The following is a 14,863-nucleotide window of genomic DNA, read 5'->3' on the forward strand; positions in this document are numbered from 1 at the left end:
GGAGCCTCAGGTTGGACAAGGGTGTGAAACGGCACTGGCTATGTGGAAAAGGCATCCCTCAGGGCTGAAAGTGATCGTCTGTCTGGCAATCACTGATTTTTTTTTTTCGTTGCAGTTCACAACTTTAATGCTTGTTTGCAATAAATTGCTTATCAAGATTTTTTCTCGTCTTAACTCTATTTCATCTTTTTCATTTTGAAGCTCCACTTAGAACCCCCTTAAGATCCAACAGTGCAAAATATAAATTCTCCAGAAATTTTCCAACTGGTCTTAAAATTAAATATTCACTTTTTAAGTGTAAATCAATAACAATTTATTTTAATAAAATAATGCAAATATGATGATAAATTATTACAAAAATTGGCATGAGAGGATCAAACATGAGTAGTTTTACACATGGCACAGTGGAGGGGGTACTGTCATGATCTGCTTAGAACCTCCTTAAGATCCAACAGTGCAAAATGTAAATTCAAAAAATGTCATGAGAGGATCAAACCTGAGTAGTTTTACACACGGCACAGATGAGGGGGGTACTGTCATGATCTGCTTAGAACCTCCCTAAGATCCGAACAGTGCAAAATATAAATTCAAAAAATTACAAAAAATGGCATGAGAGGATCAAACCTCAGTAATTTTACACACGGCACAGAGGAGGGGGTACTGTCATGATCTGCTTAGAACCTCCTTAAGATCCAACAGTGCAAAATATAAATTCAAAAAATGGCAAAAGAAAATGGCATGAGAGGATTAAAACCTGAGTAGTTTTACACACGGCACAGAAGAGGGGGTACTGTCATGATCTGCTTAGAACCTCCCAAAGATCCAACAATGCAAAATATAAATTCAAAAAATAAAAAAAATGGCATGAGAGGATCAAACCTCAGTAGTTTTACACACGGCACAGAGGAGGGGGTACTGTCATGATCTGCGGTGCTGTTTCCGTCAATGGAACAAATTGAGCCTTAGGTTGTACAAGGGCGTGAAACGGCACTGGCTATGTGGAAAAGGCATCCCTCAGGGCTGAAAGTGATCGTGGCAATCACTGTTTAATGAGGAGGGGGTACTGTCATGATCTGCGGTGCTGTTTCCGTAAATAAATAAATTAATGATTTCATTCAAATCATTAATGTTTTGTTGATAGTGTATACATTGTGTGGTGTTTTAGACCGTGACAACCAGGTTGGAAAAAAAAAAAAAAAAAAAAACGAGGAATGAGGAAGGTGACATCGGACGAAGAGCAATCTGCTTCGAAGACAAATCCTGGAGGTAGAAATAAATATTTATTTGTGTGCGACTGTGTGCAGTGTACATGAATAATTCCGCGGTTCTTAAGGACCTTGATTGTCCCTCGGTGGTCATCGATCCACTCTCCCTTCCCCCTGTCCCCTGCTCTCCAGCCGCCCCCCCCCATAATCATCTCCCATTCGCCACCCGCTGCTTCCCATCCTCTGCATCCAATTCAGGTTCTCTTCTCTTGTTCAATCCCTTTTTGTGGACCTCCTAGCACGTTTCCTATCAAGCCACAGTATTAACAACCTGCTGTTGACACTCACTCGGCCTGATTGAGAACGTCGGGATCATGTTTCCTTCCCATTTCCGCCCCGTCTCTCGCGAATGCAACACATCGAGCGTTTACACACAGACCGACGGTGTACATGTACGCACATGTCAATTACCTATGCTCCCTGGAGGTAAGGCTTTCTGGCCCAGAGCTCCTTGACCAAATAACACCCAGAGCTCCCGCCCTTGACACATCATATAGACCGTCTTAAGGCTACACTCCGTCTGTGGATATAAATTAACGCTGAAGTGTATTAGATATTTTTTAACCTTGAAAAGGTCAAGACAAATCCATTACTCCATCACATGTTTTATTTCCATCTGCTTTTAATGTAGTGTGTGTCCATGCAGAAGGTTCATGGATGGGTTTCATTGGTAATGCAAGAAATTGTCAAAAGGAAAATATCATTTTTATGCATTGTATTTATTATTATGTAATTCAAAACATTATTTATTATTTGGCTCTTTTGAATTTTGCATCTTGGTAAAACTGCGTTCTTAAGTATATTTCATCACAGTTAGCATCCTGAGCTTGCTAATAAAATGTCAACCAGAGCGGTACCAGCTAAGTCAGCTATGTCGCCCATCTGTGATGTCATCAGAGGTTTACTATCATAAATGTATAAAACAATTCTAAAATCATATCAATGATGAACAAAAGCGCTTCCACTGAAGATGTGACCGTTCCCAAAGACACAATATGGCAGGGAGATCAACACCTTCCTCTTCAAAACTGTTTTCCTGAGTTATTTGTTGAATTAAATCGTGTTTCTCACCTCCGTATCAAAATGTTGCCACTTCGTTTTTTCACTTCGCTTTCTTTGGCTCCGTTCTAGGTTATCGAGTTTCAGAAAAAACGAAATAACTCATGGCAAAACAGGAAGGTGCTGATCTTTGGGAACGCTCACGTCAAGAATCGGATGATCAGGGAAGGTAGAAGTAACCTTAAATGTTCTTTTCTGCTTTTATTCATCATTTATATGTATTTATGTGTATTTCAACTTTTCTGTATTTAAACTTATTATCATAAAGCTAAAAAAAAAAACGTTAATGTTATGTTATGTTAATTGGATTTATTTAATTGCTAATCCGGGCTGCACGGCGGTCTAGTGGTTAGCGCGCAGACCTCGCAGCTAGGAGACCATCGTTCAATTCCACCCTCTGTGGAGTTGGCATGTTCTCCCCGTGCATGCGTGGGTTTTCTCCGGGTACAAAACATGCTAGGTTAATTGGCCACTCCAAATTGTCCATAGGTATGAATGTGAGTGTGAATGGTTGTTTGTCTATATGTGCCCTGGGATTGGCTGGCTGGCCACCAGTCCAGACAGCTGGGATAGGCTCCAGCACCCCCTGTGACCCTCGTGAGGATAAGCGCCCCCCCCCGTGCATGCATTGGTTTTCTCCGGGTACAAAACATGCTAGGTTAATTGGCCACACCAAATTATCCATAGCTATGAATGTGAGTCCAGGACTCTCTCAAACAAACCCAGTCATCATCATCACTTACAACCGCATCAAACACCTTGGCCATTACTGTGTGGAGTTTGCATGTTCTTCCTGTGTGTGGAGGGGTGGGGGGGTTACAGGTACTCCGGTTTCCTCCCACATTCCAAAAACATGCTAGGTTAATTAGCCACTCCAAATTGTCCATAGGTATGAATGTGAGTGTGAATGGTTGTTTGTCTATATGTGCCCTGTGATTGGCTGGCTGGCCACCAGTCCAGGGTGTACCCCGCCTCTTGCCCGAAGACGGTAGAAAATGAATGAATGAATGAATGAATGAATGAATTAATCGCTCTGGAGTATAAGTCGCAGGAACAGCCAACCTAGTGTGACTTATAGTCCGGAAAATACGGTACATAGAAATGAATCATTATATTACAGTAAATATTATTTTATGACAATACAATAACTATTTCCAAAGTTTATGAATGTTTAATGCAATTTGCGACTTGTCCTACTTTTTCGACGGTCATTGAACCCACATTGACGCCCCGTTCGCCGATCTCTTTCTTTCACCTCATACTTGCCCCCGAATGCAGATACTACGTGGGAATGCAATAAAGTTAAGATCTGATGACTTTGAGCGCTAATGTGCATCACTGTGGTAGTTCCATGCTAAATCGCTAATGCTAGCAAAACACTGGACTTCCGCCACGGTCATCACATTGACAGCCCGTCAATAGCAGCTGGAATTACGATTTAGCCGGCGGTTCAATGCAAAAAACAGCAGAGAAAATGTAAAAAATGTGACAAACACTGGTTTTGGGAATGGATCGGGGAGGTGGCTCGGACAGGAAGACCTCTGACACTGAACTGTGGGTGTCGGTCGGTACTATAGTTGGCCATGTGTAAAGTATTTTACTGGGATGTACGCTATAGAAAACTTTGCCACAGATTCTGTTCGTTTTCACGGACAGAACGTCTATGCACCGGGATCCAGTTGGTCCTGACCTTTAGCGGTTTACTGGGGACTGTAATACATCGGTAACATCAGTAACAGTCGCACTGACCTGCACCTTTGGTCACCACCAGTTTGGGTTTACTCCGGGCTCCATCCCCCTTGGTGGTGTACGCCGCCACCGTGATGGAGTACGTGGTGTCCGGTTTCAGTCCTCCGATTACCATTTCCTAAGACAGACATTGAAAAAAACAGAGCAAAACATTTGCTTTTTTTGCCCGACTTTAAGAACCTGAAACTGATTGTCTCCTGGTCCTTCTTGCATTAAGTGTTACATTTTTTTCCGTTGGGTATTTGGAAAACCATCCGTTCTGCAAAATCCCAACAAGTTCGAAAGTATCACTTTAGCAAAAACTCCTGCCAATAACGTTACTTTGCAATAAATGCATCCGGAATACATCCCAACTGTTTACAAGGAGTTTTAAAATCAGCCATTATGTTTCCTTTAGCTCTCTTGAAAGGGAGCCGCCTTCCGATCAATTCTTATGAATCTTTCAAGACGGGATGTTTGGATGAATGCCCGGCAGACGGATGGGAGAGGTCAATGAAAAATAAAGCAGTTTTAAGTACTGCGTTGCACTGTACGTGGCATTCATGCGATGCAGATGAACCAGGATTTTTTTTTTTTTCGATGTAGACTTCAAATTAGGATCATTCAAGTCATGATGATCATGCAACGGATCTCGAAATGAAACAGTCGAAAACACTACAGAAGGAACTAAGTCATCTTCTACGGGAGACCAAAAGTTGTTTCAAGGATCACAAAACAAAACAAAAAACACAAGACACACATTTGAAGAAAAAACACAGCATTCCAGGCACAACGGGCAGTGGATAATACTTCAGCGGCTGACATGATTGCTTTCCTTCGTGGCAAAGCGATACCCTTTATTTTTCACCCACTCCGCAGAGCCGTTACCCAAAACTTACAAAGACTGAAGTACTTTACAAATCATGCCAGGCTGATGCAATAGCCGCTGTTCCCTTTTTCCCAGCTTCACAAAGCACTCAAAAGCGGAACGTCGTACTCACATATTCTGCGATATCGTCCGTTTCCCACTAACAACCCCCCGCCAAAGAGGAGAGCGCAGGTGAGATAGCATTTTTTTTTTTTAAGGAGAGAACACAAAGGGAAGAAATAGGATTGTGAGAAATGGGGGAATTCAAGGTTTGGTATCAGAAGCGGGTCGCTGCTTTTTGTGCTGCCGGAAGAAAGAGAAGCTGTTTAAAGTCGGTGTCGTGACAAGTCCAGACGGGGTCTTTTTCCACAGGACCCTGATGATGTTATTCTGGTGTTAAATCACCTATAGGAAGAGCCGGGAGTGCTAGCTATTAGAGGTTTGAAAGGCTTTCAAGGCTTTTATGGTGAGGTCATCGCAACAAAAAAAAAAAATGGGATATGTCGGGAATGTGAGACTGTAGGTCTCGCATTGTGATTTAAGTATTGTATCATTTTGCTGGGGAAACATCATTCATAATGTTTATGTGAAATATATTTCTTTCTTTATCTTTTCTGTGCATTATATCACGAGGAAACTAGTTAATACAGTAAACCTCGGATATATCGGATTCAATTGTTCCCACTGGTTTTGTCCGATATAAGCGAAATCCGTTATATGCGTATACCGCAAAATGTCCGTTTTACCGTAAATCGGATTTTATCCGTTTTTATCCGTTATAAAAAGGGAACTTCCTTGACTATGTTTCCAATGAATGAATACATGCATCGCTCTGGAGTATAAGTCGCAGGAACAGCCAACCTAAGAAAAAAGTGTGAATGATAATGGCTGTTTGAAGCAGTTGCAAGTGATGATGATGGCTGGGTTTGTTTGACAGATGAGTGACATTTTGATGACAAGTCAGTTACGTAAATAGAAGACTGTTGGCGTTGTTTTGGTGAGGGTTTTAGCGCCAAAATAGGTATTTCCCATGACGTCCGTTGTTGGCTAGCTCATATTAACTCATTTTCTCGTGTTATAATGCACAGAAAATGAAAAAAAAATAAGGGAAAAAAAGTGCAGCGTGTGAAGCTGACCGCCTGTGGTCAAATACTTGCAATCGTTTGTGCTGTTAAAATGGTCATTTGTGCTGTTTTTATTTTTAGCTATTACAGTTTATTTTATAGGTCGTCCAAAGTCCACCCAGGCCCCCATTCGCTCCGAAAAAAAAAAAAAAATCACAATAGTTTGTGCAATTTTGTGCCGTCATTCATGAGTTGTTATAGGTTATTTTAAAAGTCAACCAAAAGTTCATTCAAGATTCCGTTTGCGGTAGAAAAAAAGTCGCAATCATTTGTGCTGTTTTCGTTTGAGTTACTACCGATGATTTTATACGTCAACAAAAATTCACCCAGATGCAAATTAACTTTTTCCAAAAAACAACCATGTTTTTCATAACTATAACAACTCATTTTGTTCATAACGATCTGTGTGCATGCGTTCAAATTTCCCAACAATACGGCTTCCTGTCATTCTTCGTTTGTGCTGCTATACTTTTTGATTTATTAAAGTTTATGTCCGATGACGACAATACCCAGACCCCCCCAACATACTGAAACAAAAAGTTCTCATTCTTTGTTTCTGGTTGGTGCCAAAAAAATGATCGATTGTGCTTTTCTAATCTGTAATAACTGGAAAACCAAAACAACTCACAAATTGTTTTGCCAGTTTTGCATGGGGGCGGGGGGACCTGAAGATTTTTTTTTTTTTAATTCCTACATTATATGACTCGGAATACAACTATTTGAATTATTGCTATGCACACAATTTTTTAGTAGGGTTGCGTTGTGTTAAGATGTTTGTAAAAAACGGTAAAACAAATGATAAGCAATAATAAAAAAAAGATCAATTTTTTAGCTGTTGTGCATGAATAAATTGTGGTGAAATGTTTTTATGCCAATTATTATTCTTTTCATCCCAGACTCAACATTCGGCCATGAGTAAAAGGGTCCATATAATCCTAATAAAAGCCAAGAAGTGAAAAGTTGCACAGAAAGCGTGAAGTTTGATTAGATTGGTATAAGAAAAAATAATATTAGAATGAATATTCTGGTGGGAAGAAAACCCAAATGACCTCCGAAATTTTTTTTTTTCGTTCTTTCATCAATTACAAATACACAAATACGCAACAAAAAGCACGGAGGACACAAGAGCAGGTCATACCTGGGCATCAGCCAGCATGACATCCTTGATCAGGGGCAGTCCCCTGGACTCCCCGTTCTCCACACGGACATAGTGGACCTGGTAGCCACGGATCTGACCGTGCTGCTTTCCAGGCACGAGCGAACGCCACATCACCTTAAGTGCCGTGGAGTTTAAGACCTCCACTTCCACACGCCTTGGAGGGCCGCCAGGAACTGGAGAAAAAGACATTTAAATCACATTGTTAATGTATAGGCTAAATGATGATAAATAAAAAATATATATAAATATAAACAGCCCATAAATTACTCCTTATACTGTAGTACAAACATTATGGAGGTGGTCGGAATTTGTTTTGCTCAATATTGCCATTATACTTTGCTTCAAACAAGACACTGAACAGTTCAATGTACTGTTCGATGCCAACGCTGCATCCCTAAGTCTGGTAAAAATAATCCGAAATTTTACATATTTAATTATTACAAATTATAATTTAATATATTATAATACAGGTAAAATGTACAGCATATACTGTATGTAAAACTGTTCAAAAAGCCCGATATTTGTACACGTTTATGTCTTTGTGCTTCAAGTGTTGGGATTTCCCAATTTGTTCGGCGGTCCTTTAACACACCAGATGTAAAAGTGAGACTTATATACATTATGTAAATTATTTAACTTATGTACTACGCCATATGGACGCCATCTTACATGGATGTCAGGAACTGAATTTCATCTAAAAACAGATGGCATGGGCCTCACATTAATTTTTTACTCAGAATGTCCAATAGTTATCGGTACCGATAATTATGAATTTGGAATTGGTATCATTTTTTCACAATCATGTTTTCTTTCGGCTTTTTCCTGATTTTCCTGATCTTTTTGAAATCGCATACTGAAAACCGATATTGAAAAAATCTATACATACATATATGTATGTGTTCATTCCACCGCAGGCGATATGTCAGGATAAAAGTTTGGGATCACTTGCAAATTTCTTTGTTTTCCCAAAATTTTCCAGCATTTCACAAACAATTTTTTTTCCCATTTTAAAAACATTCTTATCCATTTCACAAACAATTAAAATGAATCAGATTATTTTGAAAGAAAGATGTATATTTTTGCATAGAGGCCTACTATCAACAACTGTCAGTCCTCTGCATCAATCTCCTGGTATGGCTGCTAATCCAAGTTCATCATTTTATAAGGCTAATAGATGATTAGAAAAGCCATCTAAAAATATCTCAACTAAAACTAAAATCTCTTACCATGCTGTTAACTACTCCCTTCAGAGAGCAGCACAAACTGGGTCTAACAAGGACAGAAAAACGCTGCACAACTGTGCAAGAAGAAACAAAGAAGAATTATTCCATATGATCGGTGTCGGAATCGGTCAATTTCACTCATGGATGATTGGTATCAAAATGGGCAACATAAATCCCTCGTATTTACAAAGTCATAAACAGATTTTCTGTGCTCCAACTACAAAAATATTCCATGTATTGACTTGGAATCCTATATCGTGGAAATTAATTTATCGCTGGCAGGTCTGTAACCAATTAATTAAACCAGGGGTGACTGTAATCATGAAAGACAAAAAAAATCCTTAGCAATAGCACAAACTGGGTCTAACGAGGACAGAAAAACGCTGCAGACAAATATGTGAGAGTGTGTAGTTTAAGACAAAGACCTCACATCTAAAAATCTCAACTCAAAAAAAATTTCTTACCATGCTGTTAACTACTCCCTTCAGAGAGCAGCACAAACTGGGTCTAACAAGGACAGAAAAACGATGCAGACAAATATGTGAGAGTGTGTAGTTTAAGACAGGTGGTCACCTGGCAGCTGCACTAAATAGTAGGCGTCAAACACCAGTGTCAGTATCAACAGTGAAGCGGCCACTTCAGGATGCTGGACTTCATAGCAGGACTGCCAAGAAAAAGCCAGATCCCAGACCGGACAATAAAATTTCCAAGTGATCCCAAACTTTTGATCGGTAGTGTATGTATCGGCTGATATCGGTATTGGAAATTGAGAGTTGGACAAAATCGGCATATCGGTTTTCGGCAAGAAAGTCAATATCAGACATCCATAATTTTTGCCATTGGCTGATGGTCCTGGAATGTAATACCAGCAAAAAGTAGGTATCCAGATGGATGTGAACTCTTCCTTACAGAACCTTTCCATAAGAACCGTATTGCCGTGTCAAGTTTGGCCCATATTCAGGCCGCAAATTGCCCCCTGGGCTGCACTTTGGACACCCCAGAGCTATCGTCTATATTGTTTTGTTTGTTTGTGAGAAAGTCACATTCAAGGAGACGCGAGTACTACGAGTACTACGAGTACTACGAGTACTACGAGTACTACGAGTACTAGCTAATCATGAAAAGGAACATGACTGATTCTTAATACGTCATGCGTTTACTGTTCGTTAGATCCGAGGCTCGGTGGGCGAACATCTGTCTCTTCAACCTCCAGCTCACTGCTGCGACCATAAATGTGTAGAAATATGGCTTTGCTTGGGGGGTCGGGGGGGGGGGGGGGGGGGTACCCATAAATGCTAAATGGCTCTCGGCTGAGCAATGGGATTCTGTTAAAAGGCGTGCAGATAAAACCCGGACATGGGGGTGGTACAACGATAATAAAATACATTTGGTTAATTGGGCTTTATTAGTAAGGAGCCCGAATTTTCCCAATTGTGAGTTTAAGAGGTTTCTTTAGATATGCTTTTATGCACATGGAAAATGATCTGTATCATCCGAAGGTTAGTACTATTTGGTACCATAACATAATATTTTGCTTTTCCTGGTCATGGAACCAGAAGAACTGGAACCTAAATACCCTACCCGTGCCTCAAATTAAGTTTTTATAAATCGGTTTTATAAAGAGACGAACATACCATACGAAACTACCAACTTAGTATACACATGAGACGTTCATGTACCGTCTTCATCGGTCCGGCAGTTTAAGGGCTCGCTTTCAGGGCCCGGCCCCACAACCGTGAAGGCAGACACGGTGATGCGATACTGGGTCCATTTTTCCAAACGCTGCAGCAGCACCCGTTCTTCAGTGGCGGGCACGGAGGGCTCCTCCATGGGCTCCGCATCGTCACTGCCGCCCTCCGACTGTCCCACCACCTGGTAGCGCACCCTATACCCCGCCAGGACGCCGTTCTGACTCCTCAACGGCGGGGGGCGCCAACTTACCAGCAAGGTGGTGGAGCTGGTGCTACTGCATTTAATGTCTTGAGGGGGGGCGGAGGGATCTGGCGAGGTGGACAGGACAGAAAGGAAGACGGAAGGTGGGGGTAGGAGGAAGGAGGGAGGGAGTAGAGGACCGGGTAGATGGGTAAAGAAGGGGGGGGAAGGGGTGAAAAACAAAAAAATACAAAAGATGGGAGAGATAAAGAAAATGATAAAAGGAAATTTGCAAAATTGAGACAAATAAAATTGCAAAAACAAACAGGGATGCAAACTTTGGAATAAACCAAAAAATAATCGTCAAGCAAATGTGAACAAAAAAAAAAGCTTATAGCGTAATAATGAATCAAGAGGCAATAAATTTAGTTATTTGTATTTTATTTAAATTTTTTTAATTTTTTTTTATTTTTTTTAATTTTTTTAATTTTTTTAATTTTTTTTTAATTTTTTTTATTTTTTTAATTATTTTTAATTATTTTTAATTATTTTTTAATTTTTTTTTATTTTTTTAAAAAAAAATTTTAATTTTTTTTTTAATTTTTTTTAATTTTTTTTTAATTTTTTTTATTTTATTGATGATGATTTTATTTTCAATTTTAATTCCTCTTGGACGGGTGTCCCAATACATATTTATGTATTTCATTAGTTATACTGATTTTTGCTGGCTTATGTAGAATCTTATGCAGCATTCTTAGTATTTTCGAATCATGGGGATGGAAGAATTATTCCAAAATATCATAAAATCTTAAAATAAACATAAATCTGTATAGTGAGTGCTCACTTAGCTTACTTTAGCCACGGAGCATGGTATTAATATATCAATAATAATAGAATAGACTCCAGAAAAAGCCCTGTTCATTATTACATTTGGCGTTATGGAATTTAAAATTTTCACAACTGAGAAAACAGATAAATATTCCACAAAAAAAAACAACAAAAAAAACTTTTAGAATAATAACAAAATTATATGTAACATGAACTGTAAGGGGGTACTGGGAGATGAAATTTTTTTTTGTAACCCATATGATTAAAAATAAAGTACAGCAACAGTTAACATAAGAAAACATGGAAAAAGCAGGATACTCCACTGAAAGCAAAAATAATAACAACAAGCAATGTCTGCATCATACGTACCTGGCTCCCAATAACACAACATTTCAAAGACTTTCTTACCACCAGTCCCGGACTACAGCTAGTGCTGTCTTTCATAACATTAGGACCGCTATCCCAATTTAGAGTCAGATAATCTTAGAATTTAGGCCCAATGTTTGGAAATAGTCAGCGTTCTGCTGTAGTCAGGGCTGCTTCAGACTTCATGAATGTTTGGGCCGAAGGGTCCACAAGACTGCGAGAAGGGGAGGCTGTAGTTTTTTTGCGGTTGACCACATAAACCGACGCTCTAATTTGTTTACAATTTGCTTAAATAAATCCCATTTCATAGCTTTGCATCTTGGTAAAGTCAATTTCATGTTAGTTACGGAAACGCAACCAATGAACGGACGCTGGTATTGACGTATCCGTACAAGGTTCTCGTAAAACAAGTCCAATATCTCGATAATGGATACGTAAAATAAAAATCAGAGATGTGCCTTGTGGTTGACAACAAATAGGTCAAGACCTCACACACAGTTCCCAATCCCTTCCCTGTGTCCAACGGGCTTATTTACTTACGGTTTTACCGGATTTGGAGCCTTTCAGCTTATTTCCTCGGCGCGTATTGTATTTGCAAAACTCTCCCCGTCAACAATGATTGCTCAGTCCTCAATCTTTGTGATGTAGTAAAAGGGCTGCGGATGTGACAGCGGCCGCGCTATCGTCGCAAACAGGCCTCCTCGCGCCCCAAACGGTTTAAGACCGGCCGCGGCACAGCTTTAATAAAGTGCATTACTCATGAAGGAAAGCAGCAGTGGGATTAGGGATTCTAGAACTGTAGAACCACAGAAGAACCACCACTTGTGCTTTTTCCTCAAAGTTCCTTTTAAAGCTTGCATGACAAATTATTTCACGTCTTCATGTCCATCCTTCTGTTTGACGCCTGGGAATCTGGGAACCAGTGACGATGTGTGGATTTAGGAATCTGGTATTTTTGACAGCAGTATATTCATACTAAAGTATTTATACGTTTTATTCAATCCCATAGGCCAAATCCCAAAGACGTCTTTTAAATTTTTTGGTCGAGGGGTAAAAAAAAAGGGGTGATGATGCAACTACACAACATAAATGATCAGGTTTGTTGAGAACTGATAATTTACTAAAACTTACCTATGTTCTACGGCCGATTACTAAAGATCGGAAAAAGGTAGGAAGACGTTTTTTTTCCCTGATGAAAGAAGAGACTCTAATCTTTCTTTTGGTATGTTCCATGTTTATATAGCTCATGAACACAATATTGTGTGCCTTGAAAAATCAGTCAAAACCAACAAAGGCACCAGATTACACATTGATGGGAAGTTTTGCTGCATTTACAAACGTATGAACGCACACAGTTCAGTCCCAAATGTGAAAAATGTAAATAGTTCATGTTGTGGGATGTTGTGGCATACTTATTTAGATATTTTAGCTGAATATATATGGTTACATTTGCGTCAAAGTGAGAATTATACTAGAAATATTCACAAACAGCTTTGATTTGTTGAGAACTGATATTTGACCGAAACTTACCTATGTTCTACGGCCGATTACTAAAGATCGGAAAAAGGTAGAAAGACGTTTTTTTCCCTGATGAAAGAAGAGACTCTAATCTTTCTTTTGGTATGTTCCATGTTTATATAGCTCATGAACACAATATTGTGTGCCTTGAAAAATCAGTCAAAACCAACAAATGCACCAGATTACACATTGATGGGAAGTTTTGCTGCATTTGCAAACGTATGAACGCACACAGTTCAGTCCCAAATGTGAAAAATGTAAATAGTTCACGGTGTGAGATGTTGTGGCATAGTTATTTAGATATTTTAGCTGAATATATATGGTTACATTTGCGTCAAAGTGAAATTATGCTCGAAATATTCACAAACAGAACTGATATTTTACCGAAACTTACCTATGTTCTACGGCCGATTACTAAAGATCGGAAAAAGGTAGAAAGACGTTTTTTTTCCCTGATGAAAGAAGAGAGTCTAATCTTTCTTTTGGTAGGTTCCATGTTTATATAGCTCATGAACACAATATTGTGTGCCTTGAAAAATCTGTCAAAACCAACAAATGCACCAGATTACACATTGATGGAAAGTTTTGCTGCATTTGCAAACGTATGAACGCACACAGTTCAGTTCCAAATGTGAAAAATGTAAATATTTCATGGTGTGGGATGTTGTGGCATAGTTATTTAGATATTTTTGGCTGAATATATATGGTTAAATTTGTGTCAAAGTGAAATTATGCTCGAAATATTCACAAACAGAACTGATATTTTACCGAAACTTACCTATGTTCTACAGCCGATTACTAAAGATCGGAAAAAGGTAGAACACACTTTTTTTTCCCTGATGAAAGAAGAGACTCTAATCTTTCTTTTGGTATGTTCCATGTTTATATAGCTCATGAACACAGTATTGTGTGCCTTGAAAAATCAGTCAAAATCAACAAATGCACCAATTGGGAAGTTTTGCTGCATTTGCAAACGCATGAACGCACACAGTTCAGTTCCAAATGTGAAAAATGTAAATATTTCATGGTGTGGGATGTTGTGGCATAGTTATTTAGATATTTTAGCTGAATATATATGGTTACATTTGCGTGAAAGTGAAATTATGCTCGAAATATTCACAAACAGCTTTGATTTGTTGAGAACTGATATTTGACCGAAACTTACCTATGTTCTACGGGCGATTACAAAAGATCGGAATAAGGTAGAAACATACTTTTTTTCCCTGATGAAAGAAGAGAGTCTAATCTTTCTTTTGGTAGGTTCCATGTTTATATAGCTCATGAACACAATATTCAGTGTGCCTTGAAAAATCAGTCAAAATCAACAAATGCACCAATTGGGAAGTTTTGCTGCATTTGCAAACGTATGAACGCACACAGTTCAGTCCCAAATGTGAAAAATGTAAATAGTTCATGGTGTGGGATGTTGTGGCATAGTTATTTAGATATTTTGGCTGAATATATATGGTTACATTTGCGTCAAAGTGAGAATTATACTAGAAATATTCACAAACAGCTTTGATTTGTTGAGAACTGATATTTGACCGAAACTTACCTATGTTCTACGGGCGATTACAAAAGATCGGAATAAGGTAGAAACATACTTTTTTTCCCTGATGAAAGAAGAGAGTCTAATCTTTCTTTTGGTAGGTTCCATGTTTATATAGCTCATGAACACAATATTGTGTGCCTTGAAATATTAGTCAAAATCAACAAATGCACCAATTGGGAAGTTTTGCTGCATTTGCAAACGCATGAACACACACAGTTCAGTTCCAAATGTGAAAAATGTAAATATTTCATGGTGTGGGATGTTGTGGCATAGTTATTTAGATATTTTTGGCTGAATATAT

The 14,863-nt window shown here is 39.0% G+C and overlaps 1 protein-coding gene across 7 annotated transcripts in view; it reads right to left on the minus strand.

The window, feature by feature from the left end:
* Positions 1-14,863, minus strand: part of ptprsa (protein tyrosine phosphatase receptor type Sa) — a 355,150-nt gene that overhangs the window by 97,278 nt on the left and 243,009 nt on the right. For 3 of the 7 annotated variants that reach the window (XM_058074043.1, XM_058074041.1, XM_058074042.1), the window contains 4 exons: positions 10,106-10,426; positions 7,183-7,376; positions 5,054-5,080; positions 4,074-4,191 (listed from right to left, as the gene is read on the minus strand). The exons of 2 other annotated variants lie outside the window; for them this stretch is intronic. In XM_058074043.1, coding sequence (XP_057930026.1) covers positions 4,074-4,191; positions 5,054-5,080; positions 7,183-7,376; positions 10,106-10,426 — 660 coding nt within the window. The remainder of the gene's footprint in view (positions 1-4,073; positions 4,192-5,053; positions 5,081-7,182; positions 7,377-10,105; positions 10,427-14,863) is intronic. 2 more of the 7 variants (XM_058074046.1, XM_058074044.1) reach the window with 1 other exon arrangement.

The sequence above is a fragment of the Doryrhamphus excisus genome, chromosome 5 (genome assembly GCF_030265055.1).
Source record: "Doryrhamphus excisus isolate RoL2022-K1 chromosome 5, RoL_Dexc_1.0, whole genome shotgun sequence".
Classification (NCBI taxonomy): Eukaryota; Metazoa; Chordata; class Actinopteri; order Syngnathiformes; family Syngnathidae; genus Doryrhamphus; species Doryrhamphus excisus.